The sequence below is a fragment of the Pseudoliparis swirei genome, chromosome 23 (genome assembly GCF_029220125.1).
Source record: "Pseudoliparis swirei isolate HS2019 ecotype Mariana Trench chromosome 23, NWPU_hadal_v1, whole genome shotgun sequence".
Lineage (NCBI taxonomy): Eukaryota > Metazoa > Chordata > Actinopteri > Perciformes > Liparidae > Pseudoliparis > Pseudoliparis swirei.
The window spans coordinates 24190513-24203313 of record NC_079410.1 but is presented as its reverse complement, the minus strand read 5'-3'; the positions used below and the strand labels follow the sequence as shown (position 1 = coordinate 24203313).

General features: G+C 51.2%; 1 protein-coding gene and 1 long non-coding RNA gene across 2 annotated transcripts; both read left to right on the top strand.

Annotated features, from left to right (window-relative positions):
• The first annotated feature begins 1436 nt into the window (after positions 1-1436).
• On the top strand, positions 1437-2682 carry LOC130189286 (uncharacterized). The gene is made up of 3 exons (XR_008830741.1): positions 1437-1771; positions 2443-2499; positions 2588-2682. It is a non-coding gene; the product is annotated as an uncharacterized LOC130189286 (long non-coding RNA).
• A 990-nt stretch (positions 2683-3672) lies between these two features.
• On the top strand, positions 3673-8017 carry LOC130189280 (histone acetyltransferase p300-like). Its single transcript, XM_056408060.1, is given in 6 exon segments — positions 3673-3677; positions 3724-3808; positions 6422-6503; positions 6506-6523; positions 6526-6568; positions 7733-8017. Coding segments are annotated over 6 exon segments (477 nt in total). The 3' UTR covers positions 7977-8017.
• Positions 8018-12801: the final 4784 nt, after the last annotated feature.

Here is a 12801-nt window from a genome sequence, read left to right as displayed (position 1 = left end):
GTTAACTCTGTTCCCCTTTGATACCTCTAGATGGCAATGGTCGCTCCCAGGATGGGGAAGCCGAACATCAACCAGATGCTGAACCACTTTCTGTCCCAGGGACAGTTTCCCGGCTCGGGGCCAGGAGTCGGGACCCCTCAGCTTGGGATGGCCCAACCTGGAGCGCAGGCGGGCATGGCACAGGTACGGCTATCTTCGTGCTGAACCCCTCTGTAGCAGAGTGTTTGAGAGTGTACCTCCTAACAATGGTTGGCTCAGGAAATTTATTTAGAAATATAGTTTTTATTTAAAAACAGGGTGAACAGTACCTGCAAGTGAAAGATGCCTAACATTCTACATTTGAGGACTCAGTTAAACAACTTCTCATATCAAACATGATTTTTTTAATTGGCCCTCTTGCGCATCTCTTTCATCCCTCAGACGCAGATGGGCACTCCTCCCTCTCTTCCAGTGGCGAGTCCTCTAGCCCAGCCGGGTTCTGCCGGTGGGCCCAGCGGCGTCTCCTCGGTGGGGCCCATGGGTCCTCAGAGCGTGGGGAGCGGAGGTCCCAACTCGGCCGTCGGAGCCCCCGCCTCCTCGATGACTCCGCCCAACTCGAGCCGATAACGCCATTTGGCTTGAATGAGGTCCTGTAGACTCCTCGAAATGGGTGGTTTCGGGACACGGAACTCCTGGAGGATCTGCAACTCTCCCGCAGCAAGGAGTTGGGATGGGAACACCGGGCCAGCAGCAGCAGCAACAAGGTGGTACCATGCCTCAACACCACATGCATCAGTTTCAGACGGTGGGTGGAGTGGGCGGGGCGACGGGGACCCCGAACTCGATAGCGGCCGTGTCAGGAAATCTCCCCCAGGCGGCGCTGCGAGACCTCCTGAGGACGCTGCGCTCCCCGAGCAGCAGCAGCAGGTCTTCAACATCCTCCGGTCCAACCCGACCCTCATGGCCGCCTTCACCAGACAGAGAGCAGCCAGGTATCAAGGGGGTCAGGCGGCCGGGGAGGAGCAGGGGCTGTTGCCTCAGGGGCCCCCGGAGGCGTGAGGTTCAAGGGGCCGCGTGGTGCCCCCCGGCGGGCCTGGGGCGAACCAACTGGCGGCCATGGACGGGCAGCAACTGGCATTGAAATAGTATACCATATATTTGCATAATAGGGACTTTTTTTAAACAGGTCTACTGATGCCATTCAAGAAAGACCATTTGCTCACATATTAATAATAATTAAGCAATGTTAAAGCCGTCATTGATCGGCTGGGACTGACTCCGCAGGACCACCAGCGGAGGTTCCGGGAGGCAACGCTGGGACCCAAAGACCGGCCGTTTGCCTACGCACACCAGCTGAAGGACGCCGCCACCAGATGGCTACAGCCCGGGAACTCCGGAGGGGCGCAGGCGGCGGTGGAGAAGGTCGTCAGGAGCAGTTCGTGGAGGGCTGCCGACCGGAACAGCAGAGTGGGTCCGCTGTCACGGCCCCACGTCGCTGGAGGCCGCCATTGCACGGGCGGAGGATCACCTGGCGGTGCACCCCGGCGGGCAGGTGGCCAGCGACAGCTCACTGGCTCCGGCCAGGCCGACGCGACCCATACAGGCCCCAGCAAACACCGGCACCCTTCCCAACCCACAGGTAGTCCCTCAAACGCCAGGGCAGGAGTGTTGGAGGTGTGGGCGGCCCGGACACGTCTGGTGGGAGTGTCCGCTGATGGAGGTGGGCCAGGTGATCCGGGTTGCCGGCTCTCCAACACCCTCCCCAGGTCCGGGAGCGACATACCGCGTACCGGTAAGAATCCAGGGGGGTATACATCAGGCAATGGTGGATTCCGGCTGTACACAGTCTATGATCCACCAGAGCCTGGTTCGACCAGGGGCATTGTGGGTGAAGATAAGGTGTGTGCATAGGGACATTCACGAGTATCCCATAGTGTCAGCGGAAATTAGACACAGGGGGAAAAAGCATAACGTGAAGGTTGCGGTTAGCTCCCGCCTTACGCACCCCTTAATCTTGGGAACCGATTGGCCGGGCTTTGATAAGTTAATGGGGAAGGCTGCGGGGGTGCGTTCACGGCAGACAGGGTCATGCGGTGTGTGCGCCGTGCTCAGCGGTGACGCGAGGTTGTCCGACACTGCAGACAGGGAGGGGGAACCGGCGGAGCCTCCGATGGAGACTCCTCCGGCTCCCGAGTTTCACTCCATGGAAGATTTTCCACTCGAGCAGTCTCGGGACGATACTCTACGCTCAGCCTTTGACCAAGTGATACGAATTGATGGTCAGCTGGTGCGCCCTGACGCAGCGCAGACATATCCGCACTTCACATTGATCAGGGAGAGACACTGGCTGTGGTCGGAGACAATAAAGGACATTACAAAATATCACTGGCTGCTCATTCCATGTGGCTTAAAGGGGGAACCTACCAGTGACGGCTTGACACCTGTCACAATCATTGATTTCAGATCGATAAACAAGGAACAATTTGAGAAGAAGAAGAATGACTCACTGGACCCTGAATTGTAAGTTTCAACTTTTCTGCCATTCGTTGAAAAAGATGAAATCAAATATTTTTCCACGGACGTAATAATGTAATGTTCCTCCTCTCAGGCTCGTTGAATGTACTGACTGCGGCCGCCGCATGCATCAGATCTGCGTCCTTCATCATAAAACCATCTGGCCGTCGGGGTGAGCAGCAACTTCCTCAAGCTTCACGTGGAAGTGCTGATGGCGTTTGCAAAACAATGACGTCACCTTTTTCTCCTCCCTGTAGTTTTGTATGCGACGGCTGCTTGAAGAAGACAAACAAGACCCGGAAGGAGAACAAGTACTCTGCCAAACGTAAGAGGCATCCAGCTCATCCAGATGTTTCTTCTCATTCTGGGATATCTCTCTTCATGCAGATGATGCCCTGAACTTGTGTTAATCCCTCACTCAACCTCATCACATGCCGTCACACCCAAAGTCACCATCACTCAATCTTTTATTTCATACTCAGGTTCCAGAGAGTACGAAACATTCAAATAGAATAGAATACATACACAATCACAAGTTGAATACATAGAACTACGAACGCTTTGTAAAAAGACGGCTGTACCATAATGTCTGGTAGTAGAACTTAACTTTATGATGATTTAATTTTTCGGAGTTATCAACCCGGCAGATAAATTTATACATAAGATTTCTTAAAACGGCTTGTGAAGTGTTGACTCCTGCAGCCACAAACATCTCACTGGCGCTACTCCACCTCGGCCTCTTCATGAATATTCTCACGACATCATTATGAGCCACTTGAAGTCTCTGTAGGCTTTTTTGTAGTTGGAGCTCAAGTGTGCAATGTGCTCTCAACAGAGACATCTTCACGCCGTCTGTACACACTGAACCTGCGTAGAGAACGTTCTCTTGTGCATACGTCATACGACACGGTACCGACTCGACGCAACACGTCAACCTGTCAACACATCTGGATTAAACGGGTTGCTTTTTTTCCTCCCCGCTGTTTTTTTAGCAACCAACTAAACTTGAGGAAATACTTTTTTTTCAGGGTTACCCCAGACGAAGTTGGGCAGTTACTTGTTACTACATTTCACCCGTCCCCGCTCACGCCTCCGTTTCCTGTCCCGTTCTTCGTGATCCGGCTGATCGCGGCGCCCATGGCGAACGCGTTACCCCCCATCTCAGACCCGGATCCCCTGATGGCGTGTGACCTCATGGACGGCCGCGACGCCTTCCTGACGCTGGCCCAGGACAAGCACCTGGAGTTCAGCTCCCTGCGGAGGTGCATGTGGAGCTCCATGTGCATGCTGGTGGAGCTGCTGTACCGTCTGCGAGGTGAGTCGGGGGGACGCGGATACATGTTTCATTAAGACTTATTAGGAGGACCCCGAACTCGATAGCGGCCGTGTCAGGAAATCTCCCCCAGGCGGCGCTGCGAGACCTCCTGAGGACGCTGCGCTCCCCGAGCTCGCCCCTCCAGCAGCAGCAGGTCTTCAACATCCTCCGGTCCAACCCGACCCTCATGGCCGCCTTCACCAGACAGAGAGCAGCCAGGTATCAAGGGGGTCAGGGCGGCCCGGGGGGAGGAGCAGGGGGGGGCTGCCTCAGGGGGGCCCCGGAGGCGTGAGGTTCCAAGGGGCCGCCGGCGTGCTGCCCGGTGTCGGCGGGCCTGGGGCGAACCAACTGGCGGCCATGGACGGGCAGCAACTGGCATTGAAATAGTATACCATATATTTGCATAATAGGGACTTTTTTTAAACAGGTCTACTGATGCCATTCAAGAAAGACCATTTGCTCACATATTAATAATAATTAAGCAATGTTAATTCTTTTTCCCTCACATTTTTTTTTTTTTTAAATGATAAGAGTATAGATAACGGTGCTAGTATGGATACATCGTGACTATACCCGTCCTTAGTCGCCACACCAACGGTTTAAATAGTTTTAAATTCTAACTTTCCAGAGTCTGTTACAAACTGCAGGGCTTTGGTGTCCGATACGCCTTTAAATAAATAACCTGTTAATGCATCTGCACTGCTGTATTCGACGGTGTCTCCGAATATCACTTACTTGCCAGCTACATGGGCGTTCTGGATGAACACCGTGGCCGCCTCGAGGCCTTTGAGCTGAGCCACAACGTTGGGTACTACAGTACCCCTCTCCCGTAGTGCGCATGCTCGAGAGTTCGAGCCCCAGTCCCCACTGTGATGGTTCAAACTGTTGTCCGGCACGAAAACGCCATTTGGCTTGAATGAGGTCCTGTTTAGTTATCAAGCTCCTCTTTTATGGAACCAGCTTCCAATTTCAGTCCGGGAGGCAGACACAGTCACCTCGTTTAAGAGTAGACTTAAGACCTTCCTCTTTGACAGAGCTTATAGTTAGGGCTGAATCAGGTTTGCCCTGGTCCAGCCCCTTGATATGCTGCTATAGGCTTATAGCTGCCGGGGGACGTTTTAGGATGCACTGAGTACCTATCTCCTCTTTTTTCTCTCCTTAAGGATGAATTTTCATCTCTCAATCACACGTTACTAACTCTGCTTTCTCCCGGAAGTCCTTTTGACTTTACGTCTCATGGGGTCATCGGACCCTATGAGACGGCATAGATCCTATCTGCCTGATGGATCGTCTGGGTCGTGGAAATCCTGCTCATGACTACGCCACTGTCCTGTTGAGACTCCGCCCTCCTCCTCCCCACCGCCATCTGCCTGATGGATCGTGGAATATTCCTACTATGAACTATTCATACACTCTGTCATATTCATTGAATGTATTTAACTCTAAATCTGTCCTTCTGTACACATTACATCTATTGCATCTGTCCATCCTGGAGACTGATCCTCCACTGTTGCTCTCTCCAGGTTTCTTCCTTTTTCCCCTGAAGGGTTATTTGGGAGTTTTTCCTGGTCCGATGTGAGGTTTTGGGGCAGGGATGTCTATGTGTACAGATTGTAAAGCACTCCGAGACAAATTTGTAATTTGTGAAATTGGGCTATACAAATAAACTGAATTGAATTGAATTGTTGACTCCTCGGAATGGGTGGTTTCGGGACACGGAACTCCTGGAGAATCCGCAACTCTTGTGCCCGTGCATCACTTCGGTCCGCCACTACGGGGACGAAGAAAAAACTAACAAATAATCCTAACCAGCCAGTGCCAAGAGTTGTTCAACCAGGAGTGGGAACATACCCAAAATTAAAAAGTGTTTGTTACTTTTGGTTGGGGTATTCCTTGTTGTGGCAACAATTGTTTGTTTCCACAGCTTGGGTTTCCTACCCCTTTCTTTGGTTCCTTCCTAAATTTGTTCAGGCCATCGAGCCATTACAAAATTTTAAGACAATCATAGCATTCCGGAGGAATACAAACCTAAAGGACCTTTTGGTCCATGCCTCACTCCAGAGTGGAAGGCCTGCGACCAGGAACCCTCACTTCCCAAGTTCCTTTTCAACCCAAGTTCGGAGTCTCGGGCCCATTCGCCAACTCTTTCACTTAGAGTCGGCGAATCTGGTGTCCTTGCCAAAGCGGCTTGTAAAAATATATATATTGGACAGACAAAGAATACACTCCACCTCCGCCTCAACCAACATTTATATGCAATAAACCGGAGATCCCAGGCCCTATATACCCACTTTTGGGAACACGGGAGGGAAAACCTGGAGATCTCGGGCCTGGAGTCCCGGATGGGATGGTCCGGGTTCCAGAGACTGAGAGCCGAGAGGGAGTGGATCCAGAGGCTGGGAACGATAACGCCATTTGGCTTGAATGAGGTCCTGTAGACTCCTCGGAATGGGTGGTTTCGGGACACGGAACTCCTGGAGGATCCGCAACTCTTGTGCCCGGCCGCACCACGGGTCCGCCACTACGGGGACGAAGAAAAAACTAACAAACAGCACGGTGTGGGAAGAGGGCTGGATTCAGGAGATACTGATAGGCCCCTTGTTTCCTGTGCAGGACACAAAAGGCGACGATAAAAATGCAAAGAAGAAGAACAACAAGAAGACCAGCCTGAGCCGAGCCAATAAGAAGAAGCCGGGATGCCCAATGTGTCCAATGACCTTCGCAGGAACTCTATGCCACTATGGAAAAACACAAAGAGGTATGACTTATACTTATTTAAATTAGGGCTGCAACTAACGATTATTTTGATAATCGATTAATCTGTTGATTATTTTTTCGATTAATCGGATAAAAAAACAAAAACACTAATTTTCAACCCGTTATTCAAAACAGGGTCCGTACGGTCATGGAAAACCTGGAAAAGTCATGGAATTTTTAAATGGCTATGAGCAGGCCTAGAAAAGTAATTGAAAAAAATAAAATCCCAAAATGTTTGGTAAAGTAATGCAAATTTGTTTTATTCAAATGTTAATTTACACGGTATATATACGGTATGCTTTGGAATTCACATTGTTAGTTTAAATACTACATCCTCTCACTTGTTCATGTATACACAGTTTTCATTAAATGTTTAATCATGGAAATTTGGTTTAAATTCCTGGAAAGGTCCGGGAGATCCACTGGTCAGCAGTATGAACCCTGTTCACTGGTCAGCATGTGGATGAACCCTGTCACAAACAGACTGACAGCGGTTTACTCTCCTGAGTTGGCTATTTATGGGTTAAACGCCTAATACGGTGAGTGGGCGTGGCTTATCTCCGTTGCCTTTCTCCATGGAAAAATATTTTCAGCCATCCGCCACGGAATAAATAACCATGTTCTCTACGTTATCCTCTTGTGGAAATGCCACACATGTCGTGACATGTAGCGCCCTGGTGTCTGGGTTCATACCGTCACCCGGAGGCGCACTCAGCTCCGTGAATGTCTCCGACTACGTGAAGGACTTCCGCATCCAGCGCCACGAGAGCAGCAGCAGCCAATTAGATTCATCAACAGCGGAGCAGCTCAGCGCTGATTGGCTCTCACAACGCAGCGTTCCGTCTCTCGCTCCGCTCTGGTTTCTCCTGCGCCGCTCTGCGCTCAACTCAACTTTGTTTACGCTCCGTGACTTATTGAGCACCGTAATAATCGCGAGACACAACGAATCGATAATGAAATTCGTTGCCAACTATTTTAATAATCGATTTGTACCGATTCGTTGTTGCAGCCCTAATTTAAATGTTTGCATCTTATCACTTTTAAGGAATTTACAGGAGGAGAGGAACACGTAGACTGGAAGAAGAAAAAGCTACATTATTGACTTGGAATTTGGTTTTAGAAGAGCACATTTCACCCGTCCCCGCTCACGCCTCCGTTTCCTGTCCCGTTCTTCGTGATCCGGCTGATCGCGGCGCCCATGGCGAACGCGTTGCCCCCCATCTCAGACCCGGATCCCCTGATGGCGTGTGACCTCATGGACGGCCGCGACGCCTTCCTGACGCTGGCCCAGGACAAGCACCTGGAGTTCAGCTCCCTGCGGAGGTGCATGTGGAGCTCCATGTGCATGCTGGTGGAGCTGCTGTACCGTCTGCGAGGTGAGTCGGGGGGACGCGGATACATGTTTCATTAAGACTTATTAGGAGGACCCCGAACTCGATAGCGGCCGTGTCAGGAAATTCAAGATTCAAGATTCAAGATTCAAGATGTTTTATTTGTCACATACACACACAGGGTGTGCAGTGAAATGAAAGTGGCAATGCTCAGCAGGAATGTGCAAGGGCAACAAGTACACACTATTTACAAATAAAAAACAACACAATATTTACAGTAAGTGTGTGTGTGTGTGTGTGTGTGTGTGTGCCTAAGAGGGGCAGTTGTGTGGGTCTATCTCCCCCAGGCGGCGCTGCGAGACCTCCTGAGGACGCTGCGCTCCCCGAGCTCGCCCCTCCAGCAGCAGCAGGTCTTCAACATCCTCCGGTCCAACCCGACCCTCATGGCCGCCTTCACCAGACAGAGAGCAGCCAGGTATCAAGGGGGTCAGGGCGGCCCGGGGGGAGGAGCAGGGGGGGGCTGCCTCAGGGGGGCCCCGGAGGCGTGAGGTTCCAAGGGGCCGCCGGCGTGCTGCCCGGTGTCGGCGGGCCTGGGGCGAACCAACTGGCGGCCATGGACGGGCAGCAACTGGTATTGAAATAGTATACCATATATTTGCATAATAGGGACTTTTTTTAAACAGGTCTACTGATGCCATTCAAGAAAGACCATTTGCTCACATATTAATAATAATTAAGCAATGTTAATTCTTTTTCCCTCACATTTTTTTTTTTTTTAAATGATAAGAGTATAGATAACGGTGCTAGTATGGATACATCGTGACTATACCCGTCCTTAGTCGCCACACCAACGGTTTAAATAGTTTTAAATTCTAACTTTCCAGAGTCTGTTACAAACTGCAGGGCTTTGGTGTCCGATACGCCTTTAAATAAATAACCTGTTAATGCATCTGCACTGCTGTATTCGACGGTGTCTCCGAATATCACTTACTTGCCAGCTACATGGGCGTTCTGGATGAACACCGTGGCCGCCTCGAGGCCTTTGAGCTGAGCCACAACGTTGGGTACTACAGTACCCCTCTCCCGTAGTGCGCATGCTCGAGAGTTCGAGCCCCAGTCCCCACTGTGATGGTTCAAACTGTTGTCCGGCACGAAAACGCCATTTGGCTTGAATGAGGTCCTGTTGACTCCTCGGAATGGGTGGTTTCGGGACACGGAACTCCTGGAGAATCCGCAACTCTTGTGCCCGTGCATCACTTCAGTCCGCCACTACGGGGACGAAGAAAAAACTAACAAATAATCCTAACCAGCCAGTGCCAAGAGTTGTTCAACCAGGAGTGGGAACATACCCAAAATTAAAAAGTGTTTGTTACTTTTGGTTGGGGTATTCCTTGTTGTGGCAACAATTGTTTGTTTCCACAGCTTGGGTTTCCTACCCCTTTCTTTGGTTCCTTCCTAAATTTGTTCAGGCCATCGAGCCATTACAAAATTTTAAAACAATCATAGCATTCCGGAGGAATACAAACCTAAAGGACCTTTTGGTCCATGCCTCACTCCAGAGTGGAAGGCCTGCGACCAGGAACCCTCACTTCCGAATTGCCAAGTTCCTTTCAACCCGCACGCGAGTCTCGGAGCCCCGATTCGCCAACTCTTTCACTTAGAGTCGGCGAATCTGGTGTACGCTATTCGCTGTGCGGCTTGTAAAAATATATATATTGGACAGACAAAGAATACACTCCACCTCCGCCTCAACCAACATTTATATGCAATAAACCGGAGATCCCAGGCCCTATATACCCACTTTTGGGAACACGGGAGGGAAAACCTGGAGATCTCGGGCCTGGAGTCCCGGATGGGATGGTCCGGTTTCCAGAGACTGAGAGCCGAGAGGGAGTGGATCCAGAGGCTGGGAACGATAACGCCATTTGGCTAGAATGAGGTCCTGTAGACTCCTCGGAATGGGTGGTTTCGGGACACGGAACTCCTGGAGGATCCGCAACTCTTGTGCCCGTGCATCACTTCGGTCCGCCACTACGGGGACGAAGAAAAAACTAACAAACAGCACGGTGTGGGAAGAGGGCTGGATTCAGGAGATACTGATAGGCCCCTTGTTTCCTGTGCAGGACACAAAAGGCGACGATAAAAATGCAAAGAAGAAGAACAACAAGAAGACCAGCCTGAGCCGAGCCAATAAGAAGAAGCCGGGGATGCCCAATGTGTCCAATGACCTTTCGCAGGAACTCTATGCCACTATGGAAAAACACAAAGAGGTATGACTTATACTTATTTAAATTAGGGCTGCAACTAACGATTATTTTGATAATCGATTAATCTGTTGATTATTTTTTCGATTAATCGGATAAAAAAACAAAAACACTGTAATTTTCAACCCGTTATTCAAAACAGGGTCCGTACGGTCATGGAAAACCTGGAAAAGTCATGGAATTTTTAAATGGCTATGAGCAGGCCTAGAAAAGTAATTGAAAAAAATAAAATCCCAAAATGTTTGGTAAAGTAATGCAAATTTGTTTTATTCAAATGTTAATTTACACGGTATATATACGGTATGCTTTGGAATTCACATTGTTAGTTTAAATACTACATCCTCTCACTTGTTCATGTATACACAGTTTTCATTAAATGTTTAATCATGGAAATTTGGTTTAAATTCCTGGAAAGGTCCGGGAGATCCACTGGTCAGCAGTATGAACCCTGTTCACTGGTCAGCATGTGGATGAACCCTGTCACAAACAGACTGACAGCGGTTTACTCTCCTGAGTTGGCTATTTATGGGTTAAACGCCTAATACGGTGAGTGGGCGTGGCTTATCTCCGTTGCCTTTCTCCATGGAAAAATATTTTCAGCCATCCGCCACGGAATAATTAACCATGTTCTCTACGTTATCCTCTTGTGGAAATGCCACACATGTCGTGACATGTAGCGCCCTGGTGTCTGGGTTCATACCGTCACCCGGAGGCGCACTCAGCTCCGTGAATGTCTCCGACTACGTGAAGGACTTCCGCATCCAGCGCCACGAGAGCAGCAGCAGCCAATTAGATTCATCAACAGCGGAGCAGCTCAGCGCTGATTGGCTCTCACAACGCAGCGTTCCGTCTCTCGCTCCGCTCTGGTTTCTCCTGCGCCGCTCTGCGCTCAACTCAACTTTGTTTACGCTCCGTGACTTATTGAGCACCGTAATAATCGCGAGACACAACGAATCAATAATGAAATTCGTTGCCAACTATTTTAATAATCGATTTGTATCGATTTTATCGATTCGTTGTTGCAGCCCTAATTTAAATGTTTGCATCTTATCACTTTTAAGGAATTTACAGGAGGAGAGGAACACGTAGACTGGAAGAAGAAGAAAAAGCTACATTATTGACTTGGAATTTGGTTTTAGAAGAGCACATTTCACCCGTCCCCGCTCACGCCTCCGTTTCCTGTCCCGTTCTTCGTGATCCGGCTGATCGCGGCGCCCATGGCGAACGCGTTGCCCCCCATCTCAGACCCGGATCCCCTGATGGCGTGCGACCTCATGGACGGCCGCGACGCCTTCCTGACGCTGGCCCAGGACAAGCACCTGGAGTTCAGCTCCCTGCGGAGGTGCATGTGGAGCTCCATGTGCATGCTGGTGGAGCTGCTGTACCGTCTGCGAGGTGAGTCGGGGGGACGCGGATACATGTTTCATTAAGACTTATTAGGAGGACCCCGAACTCGATAGCGGCCGTGTCAGGAAATCTCCCCCAGGCGGCGCTGCGAGACCTCCTGAGGACGCTGCGCTCCCCGAGCTCGCCCCTCCAGCAGCAGCAGGTCTTCAACATCCTCCGGTCCAACCCGACCCTCATGGCCGCCTTCACCAGACAGAGAGCAGCCAGGTATCAAGGGGGTCAGGGCGGCCCGGGGGGAGGAGCAGGGGGGGGCTGCCTCAGGGGGGCCCCGGAGGCGTGAGGTTCCAAGGGGCCGCCGGCGTGCTGCCCGGTGTCGGCGGGCCTGGGGCGAACCAACTGGCGGCCATGGACGGGCAGCAACTGGCATTGAAATAGTATACCATATATTTGCATAATAGGGACTTTTTTTAAACAGGTCTACTGATGCCATTCAAGAAAGACCATTTGCTCACATATTAATAATAATTAAGCAATGTTAAAGCCGTCATTGATCGGCTGGGACTGACTCCGCAGGACCACCAGCGGAGGTTCCGGGAGGCAACGCTGGGACCCAAAGATGGTAGAGGCACTGGCACGATGGTAGAGGCGCTGGCACGATGGTAGAGGCGATGGCACGATAGTAGAGGCGCTGGCACGATAATAGAGGCGCTGGCACGATGGTAGAGGCGCTGGCACGATAATAGAGGCGCTGGCACGATAGTAGAGGCGCTGGCACGATAGTAGAGGCGCTGGCACGATGGTAGAGGCGCTGGCACGATAGTAGAGGCGCTGGCACGATAGTAGAGGCGCTGGCACGATGGTAGAGGCGCTGGCACGATAATAGAGGCGCTGGCACGATAGTAGAGGCGCTGGCACGATGGTAGAGGCGCTGGCACGATGGTAGAGGCGCTGGCACGATAGTAGAGGCGCTGGCACGATAATAGAGGCGCTGGCACGATAATAGAGGCACTGGCACGATAATAGAGGCACTGGCACGATAGTAGAGGCACTGGCACGATAGTAGAGGCGCTGGCACGATAGAGGCGCTGGCACGATGGTAGAGGCGCTGGCACGATAGTAGAGGCGCTGGCACGATGGTAGAGGCACGATGGTAGAGGCACTGGCACGATGGTAGAGGCACTGGCACGATAGTAGAGGCGCTGGCACGATGGTAGAGGCGCTGGCACGATGGTAGAGGCGCTGGCACGATGGTAGAGGCGCTGGCACGATGGTAGAGGCGCTGGCACGATAATAG